This window comes from Acanthochromis polyacanthus, chromosome 3, assembly GCF_021347895.1.
Source record: "Acanthochromis polyacanthus isolate Apoly-LR-REF ecotype Palm Island chromosome 3, KAUST_Apoly_ChrSc, whole genome shotgun sequence".
Classification (NCBI taxonomy): domain Eukaryota; kingdom Metazoa; phylum Chordata; class Actinopteri; family Pomacentridae; genus Acanthochromis; species Acanthochromis polyacanthus.
Window position 1 is genome coordinate 6,818,436 of NC_067115.1, and position 17,596 is coordinate 6,836,031.

General features: G+C 37.1%; 1 protein-coding gene across 1 annotated transcript in view; it reads left to right on the forward strand.

Annotated features, from left to right (window-relative positions):
• LOC110960156 (VPS10 domain-containing receptor SorCS1) overlaps positions 1-17,596 on the forward strand; it is a 226,310-nt gene that overhangs the window by 100,373 nt on the left and 108,341 nt on the right. Inside the window, 1 exon segment of the mRNA XM_051945295.1 lies at positions 5,430-5,497. Within this exon segment, the coding sequence (XP_051801255.1) occupies positions 5,430-5,497 (68 nt within the window).

Genomic DNA, 17,596 nt, shown 5'->3' on the forward strand with positions numbered 1-17,596 from the left:
GCTTGGCACCGAGATAACAATGTTCTTCCTGTTTGTTTGTCTTGTTATCTTGACTCGGGTGAGCAGGGATGACTGGTGATCCCGAAGACGCTGTTCCAAGTTGGATGCTTTTTGACACTGTGACAGCAGCTGTTTCATCAGCGGACATCATTCCAGTCATATGCATCCTTAACACCATCTCGCAGAAACACACACTATCTTTCTGCTGGTGTTTAGAAAGAATCTTGATTGTAGAACCAGACCAGCAGCTTCATTTCGTCTCTTTCTGTTGCCTTCACGCTCCTCTGCACATCTTTAAATTATCGAAAGTGAATGTCGGTCCGTCCAGAGGCAGTTTTCTGCTGGTCCTGATGGAGGGGAGCCTGGCTATCGTCACAGTATTTACAGAAGGAGAAGCCCACAGGCCTAATTGGCGTGGTCAGTGATGGAGCATATGCACTTTCCGGTGGGAGCCCATCTGACAGGGCCACTCGCTGATCGCTGCCCACATAGGCTCCATATGTGGCAGACAGAAGGGCCTGAACGCACACTGAACTTCAGCTAATGAAGCCAAGTCACTGGACTTCCACCTTTTAGAGGACTTCATCCAGAATGTGGAGGCAGAGTCACTGCGTCTGAACACACAAATGCAAGATAAGATTTGAGAAAACAGAGCCAGAAATTGTTAAAAAAAAAAAAAAGAAGTAATACGTGGTTCCTTTAGGAAATCTGAGCAATTCTGCTCTTAAAACTCCGCTATTTTCTGCCAAGGAAAGCAGCGGAGTTATGTGACGATCGGTGTTGGTTTGTCTGTTCGCCACATTACTCAAAAAGGGATTAACAGATTGGGAGGAAATTTTCAGGGAAGGTCAGAAATGACACAATGATCCCCTTATGAGGTTTTGGCAATGATGTGGCTTATAGTCTGGATGCACTGATGTGTTAAGGATTTCTGTATCATTGCGGCACAGCATCACTGTAACCATGACAACAAGTGAAGACTACATCAGTTACCTGCTGATGATCACATGATTGCATGAATCCTACTACAAATCCACCGCTGCGGACCACAAATTTTTAAATGATTTCATACAGACTACTGAGCAGCCTTGGCGGAGTACTGCTCTATGAGTGCTAATGTTTTCTTTGAGAACATTCTCCAAAAAAATCTAACAAAAATCCAGAACATTCACAAAGAAATTCAACCAAAATCCAGCAAATTTCACTGGATTGTGGTTGATTTTTTTGTGAATGTTCATGAAGAAACATTTTTTTTAAACATTTCTTTTTTTCCACCAAAAAATGTTCAGAAATTTCCCCAAAATGTTGAAAATGTGGACATCAGAAGTTATTTTTTTCCACATTTTCAAACTTTAAAACGGGTCAGTTTGACTCTCAGGACAACACGGAGGTTAATCAATGCCTTTTTTTAACTCGTGTTGTCTGGATGGTTCCTTTCAAATAAAGTACTATTGATAAAATATCATTATTTTAAGCTGAGACTTTCCAATTCTAAACAATCCTCAAGTTGACTCTTTGTGTTTCTTGCATCCTTTTGAACACAAAATTCCCTTTTAAACCTGGTGGGTAAATTATTTGAATGAGCAAAATAACTAATAACAAAAAGCTTTCAAACAAATGAAAGGGAAATTTAAAGCACAATATGACCAAAAAAACAAACCAAAGCTTTGCATAACACTGATATATTTAAGTGCATCAAAATGATTCTTGAGTAAATGGACTTAGTCACCACTAAACACATTACAAAAATCAAATCTGATAATGAACAAATTGGATTTAATCAGTTGTTGTACATTTGAACCCACAGACCTGCAGAATAAAACCCCAAAAGGACATGTCTTTTAGAATCAGTCCAACTGAACTGCAATTTTTTCTCAAAAAAGCTCAGCTACTTCCTGAACCGCTTTAAATCAGTGCCTTTTTCTATCAGTCATTGTCCTGGTGGTTCTTTTCCTGCCAGCCGCGGGTCGGTCGGGTGTTTCGGGGGCTGCAGATGTTGTCGCATATTTAATAAGCCTTGATCACAGGAGCCCCAACCTCGCGATGTAATTCCACTACCCGAGGTGCATCTGTTCTGCTTGTACTCACAGGAACCCCATGCTGGTGGAAACTGTTTCACAAAGTCACACAAGTCATTCAGGGGCTCGGCAGTAACGGCAGCTGAAAGTGTCAAAGACAGTCAGGAAACTTCTTAAAGGTATAAATTGTGCACTTTTGAATAGTTTATTTGACTCGATGGATTCGTGCATGCAGTCTGTTCCCCCAAACCAAAGATAATACATTGTAGGAACAGACATTTCTCCGTTGGTTGCACCTCACCTCGCTGCAGGTTACCCACAATGCACAGGGGGTCGGCAGGTAATTTGAGGATTTATCAAAATGAAACATAAGCTCATAAGCAAGATTTAAAAACACCGTATTAAAGTGAAACCACAGAACATTTTTCGAGTTTTTATCCATTTCAAATACACCTCCAGTCACAAAGTAAATAGATTGTGAGTTTCCGCACCCGCTTTAGTTCTCCTGCGCTCCGAGCGAAATGTGATGTTTCTGCCTCTGTTTTTCCCTCCAGACTTTGGCTGACCCACTTTCCCTCATCGCGAGCACCTTCAGGGTGTTAACGAAATGAGGAATATTTACAGTGAGGGCATTTAGAACCAATCTGATATGATTAAGTAATGACTTTGAAACAATTCTGAGGATTCACAGTAAGAAATTGCACTGTGTGGTTTTGTGCACAGATAAAAAATTATTTTAAAAATCCTTGTTGCAGCTTTGAGACGCTGTATGTGAGGCGTGGGCGAACGTCTCTGGTGTTAAAAATGAATTGAGTTTCATTCTCGCAAAACATACATCTCCATTTCACAACACAAACATCTCCTCTTGCACAAAATGAAACCTTCACAAAAGGCTAATTTCTGTGTTGTTTTTTATAGTAATGGTTTGAAAATTCATACGAAAAGCTTCTGCTCCAATCCTCTATTGCTCTATTCAGTAAACTCGGACATATTTGGTGTTTTAGGATTAATTGTGTGCTCATCTTTGCCAAAAAAGCATTGATTTTCTTCCATTTCTTCTGAATTTTGCACAAGAACAGACCTCTGTAAGTCAGGTTTGGCAGCATTTCGATGGCGAAAGCTGCAGAATTACAAATTGTGTACAAGTTATTGTACCAAAAAATACATTTTGGTTTTGCCTCTCCAGTCTACGTCAGTGAACATGGACGTATTTGGTATTTTAGGATTTAGAAAATCCTCATCTTTGAAAAAACAGCATTTATTTCCTCATATTTCTTCTGCATTTTGTGCAGGAGCAGCCCAAACACACACTGAAGCGATACATGCTATCAGTCAGGTTTGGCAACATTTTAATGCTGGAAGTTTCAAGATTGCAAGTTGTGCACAAGTCATTGTACAGAAAAAATATATTTTTATTTTGGTGTGAACAAACATGTTCCATTTTTACTGACTTCAAAGACTCCCTGTGATGTTTCTGCATCACCTCCAGGTTTTCTAACACTCATAAGAAACTTTGTGCAGTTTTCTTCATTCAGGCTTACAGTCAACTTAAAGCCATTGAAAGCTGCTATTTGAAGCATTTAAGCTCCCTTAAAAGACTGCTTTCTTCTAGTTGTTCTGGGATCTGATTTGATTGCACAAAGCGGCTCAGATTGCATGGAGTTTTGGAGAACCCGAGAAAAATTTGGAGTTTGATGCCATGTGTTCTAAAGCTGCAAAGGATTTTAACATCCATGGAGATCTGTTTCTTCAGCAACGACAAGAAATGATCAAAATCAAAACGTATAAAAATGTACCAAACTGTAGCACATTTAAACATAACTAAAAACATTTACCAAAGTGCAGCACAACATTGGACAAATGAAGCCAGTATAACAAATTAATGCTAATTATTTGAATAAGTCAGTTAATCTTCTGAACACCATGGTGGGTGTTTTTTGCTCCTGTCTCATTTTTCTTCTCTGTGGGCTCATTTTTGACTGTAATTTAAATTCTTGCACCTGTATAGAAAAAGCACAACCAAGAAGAAGGAGAGAGAAGCCAGAAATGTCTTCTGTGCAGTATGACACAGTTATAGTTCAATAAATAAGAAAAAAAGACAAAACAGAAGCTGAATTTCATGAATTGTTCATATTGCAAAAAATAAAATACAACAACATAATGCACACAGGTGTTGTCAATACTGGGAAAATAGTTGTGACTCTATATGCTAAAGATATTTTGCTATTTACATTTTTAATTTGTTTTTATATTTGTCTCTTGTCTGTTTTTGACAAACACTGCCTGCAGTTCAGCCAAAAACTTTCTGAATTTTTGTCATGTGACTGTTCGCCACAGCTGAATCACTAATAGCTTCTAAATTTTGTGATGGAAAAATTGATTTCTTTTATATATAGCTTATAGAATCCAGTTAGGACAACGGGCTATTTTGTCAAAAAGTTATATATTATGTCAAACACATTGCTGTTAATTAAAACTCATTATTTTTAAGTTGAGATTTCCAATACAAGACTTGATTTTTAAGGTAACGTTTCCTATCAAAGTGCTGGGTTTTGGGTTCAAAGAGTTAATCGTCTACATACATGTGCAATATAGCTAATAGAAAAAGCTATAAAATGAATGTAGTGGAGTTGTAAGACAATATTAGGAATAGAAAGAAGCAAAAGATTAAATATGTAAAACATAAGTGTAGCAGCCTTTAACCAAGTTTAAAGGCCGCTGTGGAGCAGATGGGATGTTCTGGATGTCCTCTACACAGTTCTTCTTTGGATATATCAATCCGTTTATTCCTTTATCCTTTGTCCATTTAAGTAAACCATTTCCTTTAACTTTGAAATACGAACAAACAAACCTGTCTGCCATGCTGGCACGTTCAAAAACTGTTTGCTCTCCATCCGACACACCTGGCCTTATTACCTAGAGCTTTTAAAACCCGGGACCCTAGCTCCCCCTACAGATCAACACTAAACTATATATATGGTCAGTCCATAGTAAAAGTAAAGAAACATAATAAACATAAATTATGGCTCCAACAACAAGTGTATTCAATTTGTACTTTTGTACAGCAATTGAGTAAATGTACTTGGTTACATCAAGCTGATTTTGTGAATTTGTGGATGTAAAATAGATTTAATCAGCTGTTGTACATTTGAACCTGCAGACCTGCAGAAAGAAACCCCACTTAGATAAAATATCATTTAGAATCTGACCTGTTAAAACCTCGATTTCAGACTTTATGCAGGCATACATCAAGTGAATTTAGTGTGGCTTCATGAGAAAAAAGAGACACTGAGATATTCTAGACATCAGACTGGATGTGAGAGTTTCTCCTCACCTCAACGCTTCTCGGCAGCTAATTAACCTGCTGGGTGAATTCATGAGTCTGATTGTGATGCTCGTCTTGTTTTGCAGGTGATTCTGATGCTGACCAAACTGTTTGACTTCAACCTCAACAGTGTGACTGAGAGTTCATTATGGAGGTAAGCTCTTCACGCTACATGAGCTCATGACATTTCCAGAAAAGCCTCCAGCAGCTCCGGGTTTGACACAATAAATTGGTCAGAGGGGGCTGCTGGACTCGCTGCTGTATGTTTGTGATGTTTTTTTAATCCTGCGGTTTGAGCTGCTGCCGGCTCGACCAGCAGGAATGGAAGGAGACTTGTAATGTGAATTAATGAAACATTCAGAAACTTGGGGGCAACGGTTAAAGAAAGGGCTGTCAAACAGCGGCGTCCTCGATCAGTTTTAATGTCTGTGGGCAGCAGAAATCCCTCATATGAAAATCACTAATCAACATCACTGGAACTGCAGAGTTATCCAGCAGATTACCTTGACCGGCCGTGATGTGAGCGAAGCCTGGCTCAGAGCAAACGCTTCATTTCTGACTTGATTCTGATGTCATTTTAGTTCAGTAGATGCCTTTTAGGAAACAATGTTACTGTTGGAGTCCTAAAAAAAGAGAGTCTTAACCATCTGTGAAAATAATTAGCATGATAACATTTCTTTTTCCTTATTTCTGGTAAATATAGGCAATACATGCCTAGAGAAATTATTCACCCTCCTTGGAAGTTTTCCACTTTTTATTTCTTTTCAGCATTGAATTATGGTATTAAAAAGACTTATTCTTCATCCTACTCCTGTTCTTGTACATGGGATGTGTGATAATTTGTTGATTTTTCATGCATTACCATGGAAAAGAATAAATGAAATGAGTTGAGTTGAGTTGAGTTGGTCCCTTTTTTTTTTTACAAGAATATGCAAAAAAGTGTTAAACTTTAACAATTTTAATTTTTAAATTACATTATATTTAGTCTTCAATTTTAGCTTTTAATCTTCTACATTTTTAAAGGTCACTGGCATTTTCATGTTTTTTTGTACTTTGTGTAAAAGTGTAACTCCAGTTGGCAGAAATAAAAATGGGTCAATATATAATTGAGGGACTTTTGTAGTCCATGGGATATATCTTGCATACTTTTTTATTTTAAAAAAAATGCATTTTTCTTGTTCATTATGATCATGTCTTCACAAATTCCATATATTTTTTTATGGAAACAATCACATATTAATAAAAAAATGACTGGATATGACTAAAATGTCAACTAAATAACCATACAAATTTAATAACAACCACCTTCTAATTAGCTAAACAAAAATAAAATGAGCTTATTCAAAAACAGTTTTGATTGTGTTCTTTTTATTAAGTTGAGATAAACATGACAGATGTTTCTTTTTTGGCAATGTATCAAATTTTATATGGAAAATAACAAATTGTATCTGTGTCTGAGAAATCACTTTCCACGAAGTTCCCCATTAGAAAAATACCTCTCCAGGAAGTGTGTTAATTCCAGATCACATGACCTGCTCCACATGATGTCATTTCCTCCTGAAGAAAAGACTGGCAAGACTCCAAGGCTTTCTGAGTTATTTAATATAAAGTAGTGTGTGAGTCAAGTGTGGACAGTATTACAGCAACATCTTATAAATAACTTTCAATATCAATTTTACTCAATTGTATATATAATATTTAGAAGAATCTTTCTGTAAAAATACCATGTGGTGTTTGGTTATAGGCGGCCATGTTTATTTAGGGGCTGAAAACAGCAGAAATGTCAACTATGATACAAAAAATCCTGCATTTATATATTGACCCATATGAACTCCAGAAGAGAAACCAGAGACTGTACGTCAGGCAGAACTACGAGAGAAACATGAATAAAATTAAGCATTTCCATTAGAAGTAGCAGCTTTAAAAATACTTCACTTCAGGTTTAATGAAGAGTAGAAACAAGCTGAGAGTCGCTGTGGAGGAAGGATGACACAAAGCGAAGGTCAACAGGTCAGAGAGTTAATTCCACTTGATGCTGCACATTAAGATGTCACTCACTGTGAAAATGCACTGTAGCTTTCATTTTCCTTCCTCTCATCACCCTGCTGATCACTTTCACTGCAGCTGTTGTCTCGATGGATAAAAAGGCTTTTATGGATTTGAGATTTTAAAACCGTCCAAAAAGAGACAAACTGGTGAAGGCTTTTACTTGTCAGATTAATTTCTTACATCGAAGTGTCTTTTGCGGATTTCTGTATTTATTTCCCTGCTTCCAACATTATTAAGCTGTAAAGCAAAAAAAAAGGAAGAAAATAAACAATAGTCATACATGTGGACTGTTGACATGTTTGCACATTTTGCACTGTTGTATTTTCTTCATAAAGCGCCAGTTCACAACTCATGTTATCTGAAGGCACAGTGAGGTGAAGACCTTGGAAAATTTATACAGAGAGAACCAACAAATCCAGAGTTCTTGTGTTTTTCAGGTTTCCTTTGAGCAACTCTGTGGGGAGAAAAGCTCTTTTCAACCAGGAAAAATCTTCAGCAGAGCCAACGTAACAGGAGAACAGATGGAAAAACAGACAAACAATGCATAGAGGAACAATTTACACTCTATTTTTTATTATTTATGTCACACTTGAACAATTATTTACTCTACATTCCGAAATAATTTGCTGTTATTTTACAGATTGACCTATTTGTTAAATTACAGATGCTAAACAGTGAAATTAAAGAAAAAAGTGTTTTCAATATTAAAAATAAATTAATCATAAAAAGTCAGGCTAAATGTGTAAATAATGTAAAACATGTTTTCATTTTGCTATTTTTTTTACTGTATTTAAATTATCTGAAATATCATTATTTTACAGATATTTGACTTTATAGGAAAGAAAAATAATGTTTATTAATAATGAAAAATCGTAATGGTTTTGTTATTTCAAATGAATTGGCCTAAACTGTACATAATGTCCACATCAAAAATCTGTGTTTTTGTAAACAGTAGTTAATAATAGTCTTTCACAATGTTTGCATGTTAAATTACACTGTTTATATTCGATTTAATAAGCAAAGAATAATATTTAACAAATATTTGCTGGTACTTAAAAAAATCATTCAGTTTGAAAAACTGAAAATCACTTTGTAAACTTAAATTACAAATAATATACAATGATATCACAAAAACAACAGCAAAAAACATCTACAGCTGTAAGTAATCCACATCAAAAAGTGTATCATTACAAATAAATACATTTATTCAAATTAATTAGAGATTTTGTAATTGATTAATTGCAATGAACTGCATTCTTATCAAATAGCAATATTTGACACAATCCGCATAATTTTTCAATTTTGGTTGACGACTTAATCGATAAATAGACATGTATGTGAGGTTACACAACGAAAATGTTTGTTTAATTTCTCTTTATCTGCATTTTTCTTCTCTCTACTACATTCACACATCACTGCAAACTCAAAGTGCAATTGTAGCGATTATGTTCAACATTTTAGGACTTTTTTGTAAACTCAAGCTCTTTCAGTGTCTTGTAAAGTGGTCTATTATGGGATGGCTGCACTGTTTTCTGGTACCAGGACTGCCATAGCTAACATTAGCTCTGGTGCTAACAGCAAGCTCTTTTACATTGAGGTGATACTGTCGGTTGAAGTGCTGCGGTGATCAGAAAACTCTTTGTTGCACAATTTGCACACAACAAGCTAAGCAATGCGGCCTCGTCTTCTTTCCCCATACACCAAACTTTCTTTTGCACTGACATCACTCGTCATGTGTATCTTCTTTGCGGCTGAAAAACAGATTTTAGGGTCATTACCGCCACCTGCTGGGCTGCAGTGTGCATCAGCGTTACCAGTGTGCTAGAAATTAGGGAAGTCAGAAAGTCAAATTTATCTAAGAATATAAATATTTTATAGGTAAGTGTTGTTATTTTTATTTTATTTATTTGTTTTTTTTTATTACAGTTTCTAAATTTTAACAAACTCTTTGTCACATTTTTACTACCAGGTTGTCACTGTTTTTGATTGAAATTTTTTGGGTGCAGTTTTCTCCAAAAATCACAACAATAGCTCATAAAGATACATTTAAAAAACAAACAAACTAGAGAGCATCAAATCAGTGGTTTTCCCATTTGATCATGAACCGACAGTTTGTTAGATTCTCAAAATATAATTAAGATCAGTTTAAAAATGATCGATATCTAAAATTTCATGGACACTAGTTTAGAAAATGTCCATAGTTCATAATGAAAAGATCAAGTTAAGTGATGGCTGATCAAGTTAAAAAAGTATTACTTTCTACAGCTATGTTAAAATTGTAAATGAGACTGAAAATGAAGTCTGATTGAACTAAGCTTCAACATTTGAAACGTATAAAGCGTGAATTCTTGGGACATTTTCATTTGTGTGTCCCTGAAGCTCAGAGTGTAAATATATGTAGACTTGAAGCTCCTTTACCTGCCAGAACTGATAACAGCAGCTTCATTAATATGAGCAACCAGTAAAACCTGGACTAATATTGCATCAGCGGCTTGTTTGCAAAGAGTGTGTGAGATTCTGGGATTCGTTCATGTGATTTTAGTCAATTTGTCTTCGAGCAAACAAAGCGTCTGTTAGCGAGCTGCTGCTGTGGGGTTTCACATAACAGTCCTGACAGGTTTTGTTTAATATAGAGCAGAATTGGAGAAGTTTCTGAAGGTTCAGGGACCAAATAACTCACAGTTCTGCACAGAGGTTTACTCAGCTCATAGTAAATGTACCGTTATATGGCTGAAGATAAAGTGAGGCTGCTGCTGCCACATTAGCCTCGTAATGGTGCGTCTTCACTAACGTCATTATAAATCTGAGAAAACGCAGCCTCTCGTAATGGACGGATGATTAAAGGTGCGCGTGGACGAGGCAGACAGATTGACAGAAAGACCAATGAGAGAACAGATGATGCACATTTTGAGGATAATTAGAGTGCAGAACATTAGTGGACAACTTACAGGAGGAGCAACGCAACAGATAGCTGTGTTTAAGATAGCCGGAGGGTCTGCAGGAGTCCAGCAGCTCCTCAGGGAGACTTTGGAGGAAAAACTGGGCGTCACTGCTTGTTGTGGCCCTAAATAACAGTATGAGGTAACCGCTTGAAACTTTCCTACCTGTCAGCCTGTCCAGCATTACTTTATTCTGTTTTTAGTGCCATTATTGACAAGCTTACAGAGGTTTGTGAGCTGCGATGGTCTAATGCTGATACCTAAACTGGTTTAAAGATTCAAGTCACACATTTCCGCTATTGTCTTCAGGAATTATTCCCATTTATATGAGCCAGCAGGGATTCTCTCCATTATTTAGTAGCTCCGTAGACCAATATCACCCCATTTAACCCTCAAAAACCCAAAACCTGCAGGCAGCTTTGACAGGCATGTTATCTTACTAAAATTACACCACTTATCAGAGCCAGAAAGTGCAACAACTGAAAAAAGAAATGAATTATTAGCTTTCTGACAATCCTTGAGCTACTTTAAATGAAAATGAACTAAATCTAAGCTTAAAATCTCATTATTCTGCATGTGCCATTTATAAATAGCCATAAATACAGTGTTTCATCTGACCAGTGTGTGGGAAAAGCGATCAGTCAGGCACTTCTTCTACACTCTCAGGTTTAGTTTAGAAGGTCCTGGTTCGAGTCCCGGCCTGAGATCTTTCTCTGTGGACTTTGCATGTTCAGTCTGTTTAGATTCTTACCGGGTTCTCTGGCTTCCTCCCAAAGTTCAATGACATGCTGAGGTTTGTTGTTGATTCTAAATTGCCCGTAGGTGTGAAATGTTCCTTCCCCTCGTTGCACATGGGGAATCCAAAGGCAGCTTTGGATTGCTAGATTTTCTGTTCTCTGTTTACAATTCATAAGGGGAACTTTACTATGCTAAGAGTTGTGAGATGACATGTTGTGGATGTGCGCTATATATTTGAACTGAAATGGTAAGAAGTGCAGGATCTTAGCTTTTTCAGACTCTGGTTCAAGTGCTTCTTTTTTGGTGATCGTTGAAATGACACATGCAGAATGAAAGGATTTTGATGACAACAATGATAATCTTAAATTTGGTTGATTTTCCCAAAGGAGCCACATGTTGCACATGTTTAGTTCAGTAAGTACAATGATGAAGTTTTTAGAGTTTGTGGTTGAATTTTGGTTCTTCTGGATGGTTCATTTTCATACTGGGTGAAGGCTCGATGCAAACCAATACAGAGTTGTTGTGCTGTTGCCTTTGCAGTCACCAGATCTCAACTGAATGGCTTTGGAAGTCTTTAGATCAACATATTCAACAGAACCGCCATCATCTAAACACCAAATGAAGGAGCATCTTTTGGCAGAGCTTCAGTAGAGACCTGTAGAATCGATGCCATGCTACAATGAAGCTGTTCTGTGGCCTAACACCTTACTGAGACAGTTGCTGTTGGTTTTCTCTTTAATTTGTCACCCACCTGTATAAATTTGCTTCATTTCATCCACTACTGACTGTTTGGATGCTGATTATTTACCTGAGAGCGGTTCTCAGGGCTTCTGTTTACACGCTAACAAGGTAACTCGGCGCTAAGATTAGACTCCAGCTGTAAAGACTGTTGCATTTACTCAACCAGTGAATCGGAAAAGCAAACATCCATCCGGCTAATCTGCCTCTTTTCTCTCCAAGCAGAAGGATCGTCCAAAAGAAAGATTAGAATAAAAAGGAAACGTACATTCCTGTGGTTGTCACATTTTTTTGCTTTATTCTTAACCTCTTAAGCTGTATGCTGTTATTTTTTGGAAAAAACATCCCTAAATTCAGTGAATAACAACTTAACATCTGTAAGGACAAAATAAATGAGCTTGGGCTGTATGGATCAGAAAAAATTGGGAGAATTTTGAAATACAATAAATATCTGATTCTCCATTAAAAGGTGAGTGTAAGAGCTGGAAAACTAAAGCAAACTGCAGCAAAAGTACCCCTTTGGCCATCAAAACTATCATTTCGAGAGTGAATTACAACCTTACAAGAAAGTTAATGTCACTGTGATTATTTATTGCTGAAAACAGTCACATCTTTGTCATTTTTCACTTTTATAGCTCTAAAATGAAACACAATGCTAAACTGCACTATCAATTATGTTATGACGTAAATGTATTTTACCCTAGTAGATGTTTGTTTGAAATGGACCAGAAATACATTTCTCATCAAGAAATTTTTTTTGTGTTTGATTTATTTTACTGAACTGTCACTTCTTTCCAACCATTCACTTCTATATTAAATAGAGCAGGACTGCATTTTCTAAACTTCTCACGTGAGGTCAAAAATTGGCTTTTAGAGCATCAGTTTTGCACTCACTAAAATATGGAGTAGACAGTAATAGTAAAGCTGTTGCACATTATTATCTTACACTTTGACTATTCTGCATTTTCTGTGCATTTTTGTTCTCTATGAATTTTATGTGTATTTTCTATGAATTTTATGTGTTTTTAATGTGATATTTGTATTGTATTCTATATTGTATGCCATCTTGATGCCAGTATCAAAGGACTGCAGATGGAAATTAGCTTTGTGCTAAATCTGGTGCAGGCATCTTTTTAAACAAACGGAACACGAAGACGCTTCAAACAGGGTTGTATTATAAGCCAAAATTAGATATTGGCCTAAAAAAAATAAGAAGCTTTTGTGCCAAACCAAACAATAAATTAAAACATGGCTTAAGTCTAAAAAATCATGGCCCAAACCAGGACATAAATCCCACTTTCCTGGCTCAAAGTCTTGATTTAGACTTACACCACCATCTCAATTCGAGAAAGTATGTTTCTTTCAAAATGCCACTGAGAATGCAACTTATTCATATATATATATATATATATATATATATATATATATATATATATATTGTGTCTTCTTGTTCCACATGATGCAACCTCTGAAAATGATGTTGTGTTTTATTAACAGCCTCAGAGACCTACAGGGTGCAGAGGGTTAACTCAAACAGAGCCGCATGAATCAGGCACATTATGACACTCACTCACTGCTCTCCATCCTCTGTAGTTTACTGTGTAGTGAGCTGTGACTGATCAGACACCTGCTAATTATCACCATGCATCATTACTGACAGTTAAAGAGCCCACATTCTGCTGTTTGGTTCCTCCCTGTATACATCAGTGCCTTGGATTTTTGCTTTTCTGTGCATCTAAAAACTTAGAACACCCAAAGACCACACTGAAACGAGGAATTCTCTACAACAAAAAACATTAAAACTTACCTGCCTGCAACATTTTGCTTAAAGTTCAGGCTCTTCTTTCAGTATTCATCACTGTAACCTGCTGCCTTTGCACCTATCCTGGACTCTGCATTGTGATTTCTGTATTTGTTTTGGAGTGCCGAGCAGAGAGAAGGAGGCAGGTTGAGACCTTGGCGACTGTAACTGGTCCAATCAAATAAAGGCCACACACCACGCAGATATTTTTGAACATTTGTCAACAGACACAGTGAAAATGACCAAAAATTAGAAAAAAAGACATAAATGAACAAGGTTGCAAATATTTTTTTCTGTATTTAAAAGTTTCTCCAAATACAGTCACAGTGCAACAGCAAATGCATCAAACCATCCATGTAAAGGCATTTCAACAAATATTATACACAAATATGAAACTAATTAAAGTGCAAAATCACAGACTACTGTGTGCATCTCTTGGACCCAGCAGAATGTGGTTATTTTAGAGCCATATGATTTTTTCCGTAGCCATATTCCTCTCGACCCATGATGCAACAGGTGTATCCTTAATTAACCTGTGGCCATGTGACCTGTTACACTCTGCATCAATCTAAACATTCAACAAGGAACATAACTGTTTTTAACCATTAATTTAAATGGGGTATATTTTAGTCAAATTTTAAATCCACTTTAAACATTGATGTAATTATGACACAAAATATGAAAAAAAAAAAAAAACTTGTGAAAGGAATCATTAAATCATTATTCAACATTAACCCTTCATCTTTTATCCTTTCCAACAATTAAATCTATTGCTCAAACAAGAATTAATATAAAAAATGGAATAGTTCATATTAAGATAAATAATACTGGCATGTTAAATTAAATATGACTCTCTGAAAGGACTAAATTACACAAATAAGACATACATTCTCAAATAAACTCACCAGTGAGCAGGAAAGACAATGCTCTGTCCTGTCTAGTCTGCACAGATTTAGTTTTCTACAGCATGCTAATCAAAGAGTTTAAAAAGAACGTGATTTATTAGTACTCAACCTGACATATGCATAGGCAGAAAGCGTAAACAGCTTAACATGATGGCTGGTTTTACTGCGGAGATTAGAATATACAGCCGGGCACCAATACAAAACCTTGTGGGGCAAGTGAAGAAAAATCATGCACTCCTGCATGGTACCAATTTCGAACCTACAGTCTCCTACAAGCAACAAACAGACTTAAACGGGTAACTGCCTGACACCAGCTCCAGCTGTTTTCCACTGCATCAACTAGAAGATCACTTTAAGACAACCTGAGCCTTTGTTTGGACTCCAAGCACAAGAATAATCCTGTAAAACCTTGTTCAGGGTCATTTTGTTGTAGAAAAAAGGTAGGTATATCTAACTGATCCTCGAAACCATGCAGATTTCATAGCTAAATGGTTAGAGTAGAAGTTCTCTCTTTGGCATTGCCATTAACAGTGTAAAAAGCAACCATTGTTCACTTCTGACATCGTAGAACCAAAGTCAGATAAAACAATGACTATTTGTCATTGTTTTGAAGCACTTAACCGCCACTTATTTCCCAGTGTGTACAACTGTGGAGAAGGAAAAACAATTGAAAAGAAAGGAGTCTAGACAGAAAGCATTTAACAAAATGAGACGGACACATTTTTAAACATCATTTCAAAGCGACATCAGTTAATTTTGACATGTAGCACAACTGCATTGTTCATGTCCATTGTTTAATTACAGCCTGTTTTATGACCTCTGTCATATGAGCTGAACCGTGTTCATGATAACTTACAGCGGAATGTAGATATGCTTTTAGTTCAATTCACAGTGCTGCATAATGTGGATGTCATACATTTTAATTTTGTACTTAACACACACATGCGGTGGAGTATGAGGCATGACACACATAAAAGAACAACACAAATATGAGGTGACAGATATTACAGCTGAGTGAATTCATCAAGTGTCCACCTGTGCATCCTTGATCTTCTATTCTCACGATGCATTTCAGGAATTGAGCATCCTTCATGATGTTATGCCAAGGTTAATTTTAAGATGAGGAGGCTGAAATTAGTGAAACAAGATGAATTGCTGTAAGCTGTTGGATCCAGCACCACGATGTAAACAGAAGGGTTTAGCCAAAAGAGCCGATTAGAACCACAAATGGAGCATTTCAGAGGAGCTGCACAAATGTACAGTATCTGAAAAATAATGTAATTTTGCACATTACAGCATGTAAAAATGTTGTAGCAAACCACCAACATAGAATTCAAAACTGGATAATCTACATAATATGGGCTCTTTAAATAGTAGTTTACACTGTACACTCACTGGCCATTTTTTCAGGTCCACCCTGCTAGTAAAAGGCTGGATCCACTTTCACCTCCAGAACTGCCTTAATTCTTCATGGTATACTTTCAACAAGGTGTTGGAAACATTCATCAGAGATTTTGGTCCATATTGACATGATAGCATCATGCAATTGGTCCAAATTTGTTGACTGCACATCCATGATGCCAATCCCTCCACATCCGCCCCATCCCAAAGATGCTATTGGAGTGAGATCTGGTGACTGTGGAGGCCATTGGAGTACAGTGAACTCACTGTAATGTTCAAGAAACCAGTTTGAGATGATTTGAGCTTTGTGACATGGTGCATTATCCCTCTGGAAGGAGCCATTAAAAGACAGGTATACTGTGGTATATCCCTCACACCATTACACCACCAGCAGCAGCCTGAACCGTTGATACAAGGCCGGATGGATCCACGCTTTAATGTTGTTTACACCCAATTCTGACCCTACCATCTGAAAGTCGCAGCTGAAATTGAGACTCATCAGATCAGCAACGTTTTTCAGTCTTCTATTGCCCAATTTTGGTGAGTCTGTGCCAATTGTAGCCTCAGTTTTCTGTTCTTAGCTGAAAGCAGTGGTACCCGGTGTGGTCTTCTGCTGCTGTAGTCCTTCTTCTTCAAAGTTGGGTGTGTTGTGCTTTCAGAGATGGTATTCTGTATTCCTTGGTTGTAACCAGTGGCTATCTGAGTTTCTGTTGCCTTCCTATCATCTCTAAGAGGTCTGCCCATTCTTCTCTGACCTCTCACACCAACCAAGTATTTTCGTCCACACAACAGTCACTAACCGGATAGTTTCTTTTTCAGACCGTTCTCTGTAAACCCTAGAGATGGTTGTGCGTGAAAATCCCAGTAGATCAGCAGTTTTTGAAAAACTGTCCAGTCCGTCTGGCATCAACAACCATGCCACGTTCAAAGTCACTTAAATGTCCTTTCTTCCCCATTCTAGTGCTCATTTTGAACTTCAGCAAGTTGTCTTGACCATGGCTAAATGCACTGATGTGAATTGGCTGTTTTTTGTGTTGACAAGCAACTAAGCAACTGAACAAGTTCATATATATATATATATATATATATTTGTTTATTTATTCATTACACATTTTATACTCATTTCTTATCATTTTGGCACTGGTGATTTTCCTTTGCTTCTGGCTAGAACCTCTGTGGAAGGCACCAATAATTCCCCTATGCAAGAAAATCCCTGTCATGGATATACAAATTACAGCCAACTGGATTACTTTTCCCTTTGAGCAAGCATTTGGCGACAGTGCTTGCTTAAAGGGAATTTCTATAATAATATAACACTGTAAGGTCTTGACCTCACTTGGTAAAGTGCCCTGAGATGACTCACATTGTCATCTGGTGCTATTTTAGTGAAATTGAACTGAACTGAATCATTATGGGGACAATTCTGAAGTTATAATGATAGTTTATTCTTCCTATATGAATTTGAATGTGACTTATGGTTACGGTTGAGGTCTGAGAGGACGACACACCAGGCAGCTTTGGCATTTCTGCATCTTGATTTAGTTGATTCCAGCAGCATGTGGACGGCATGTTTGCTTCGATTCAACAAATGCACAAAGTGTAACTGTCTATCCGGGCACAGTTCTTCTCTTACAGCCTTCAGCGGCTAAAGCACACTCATGTCAGGTGCAGCTTTAAGAATG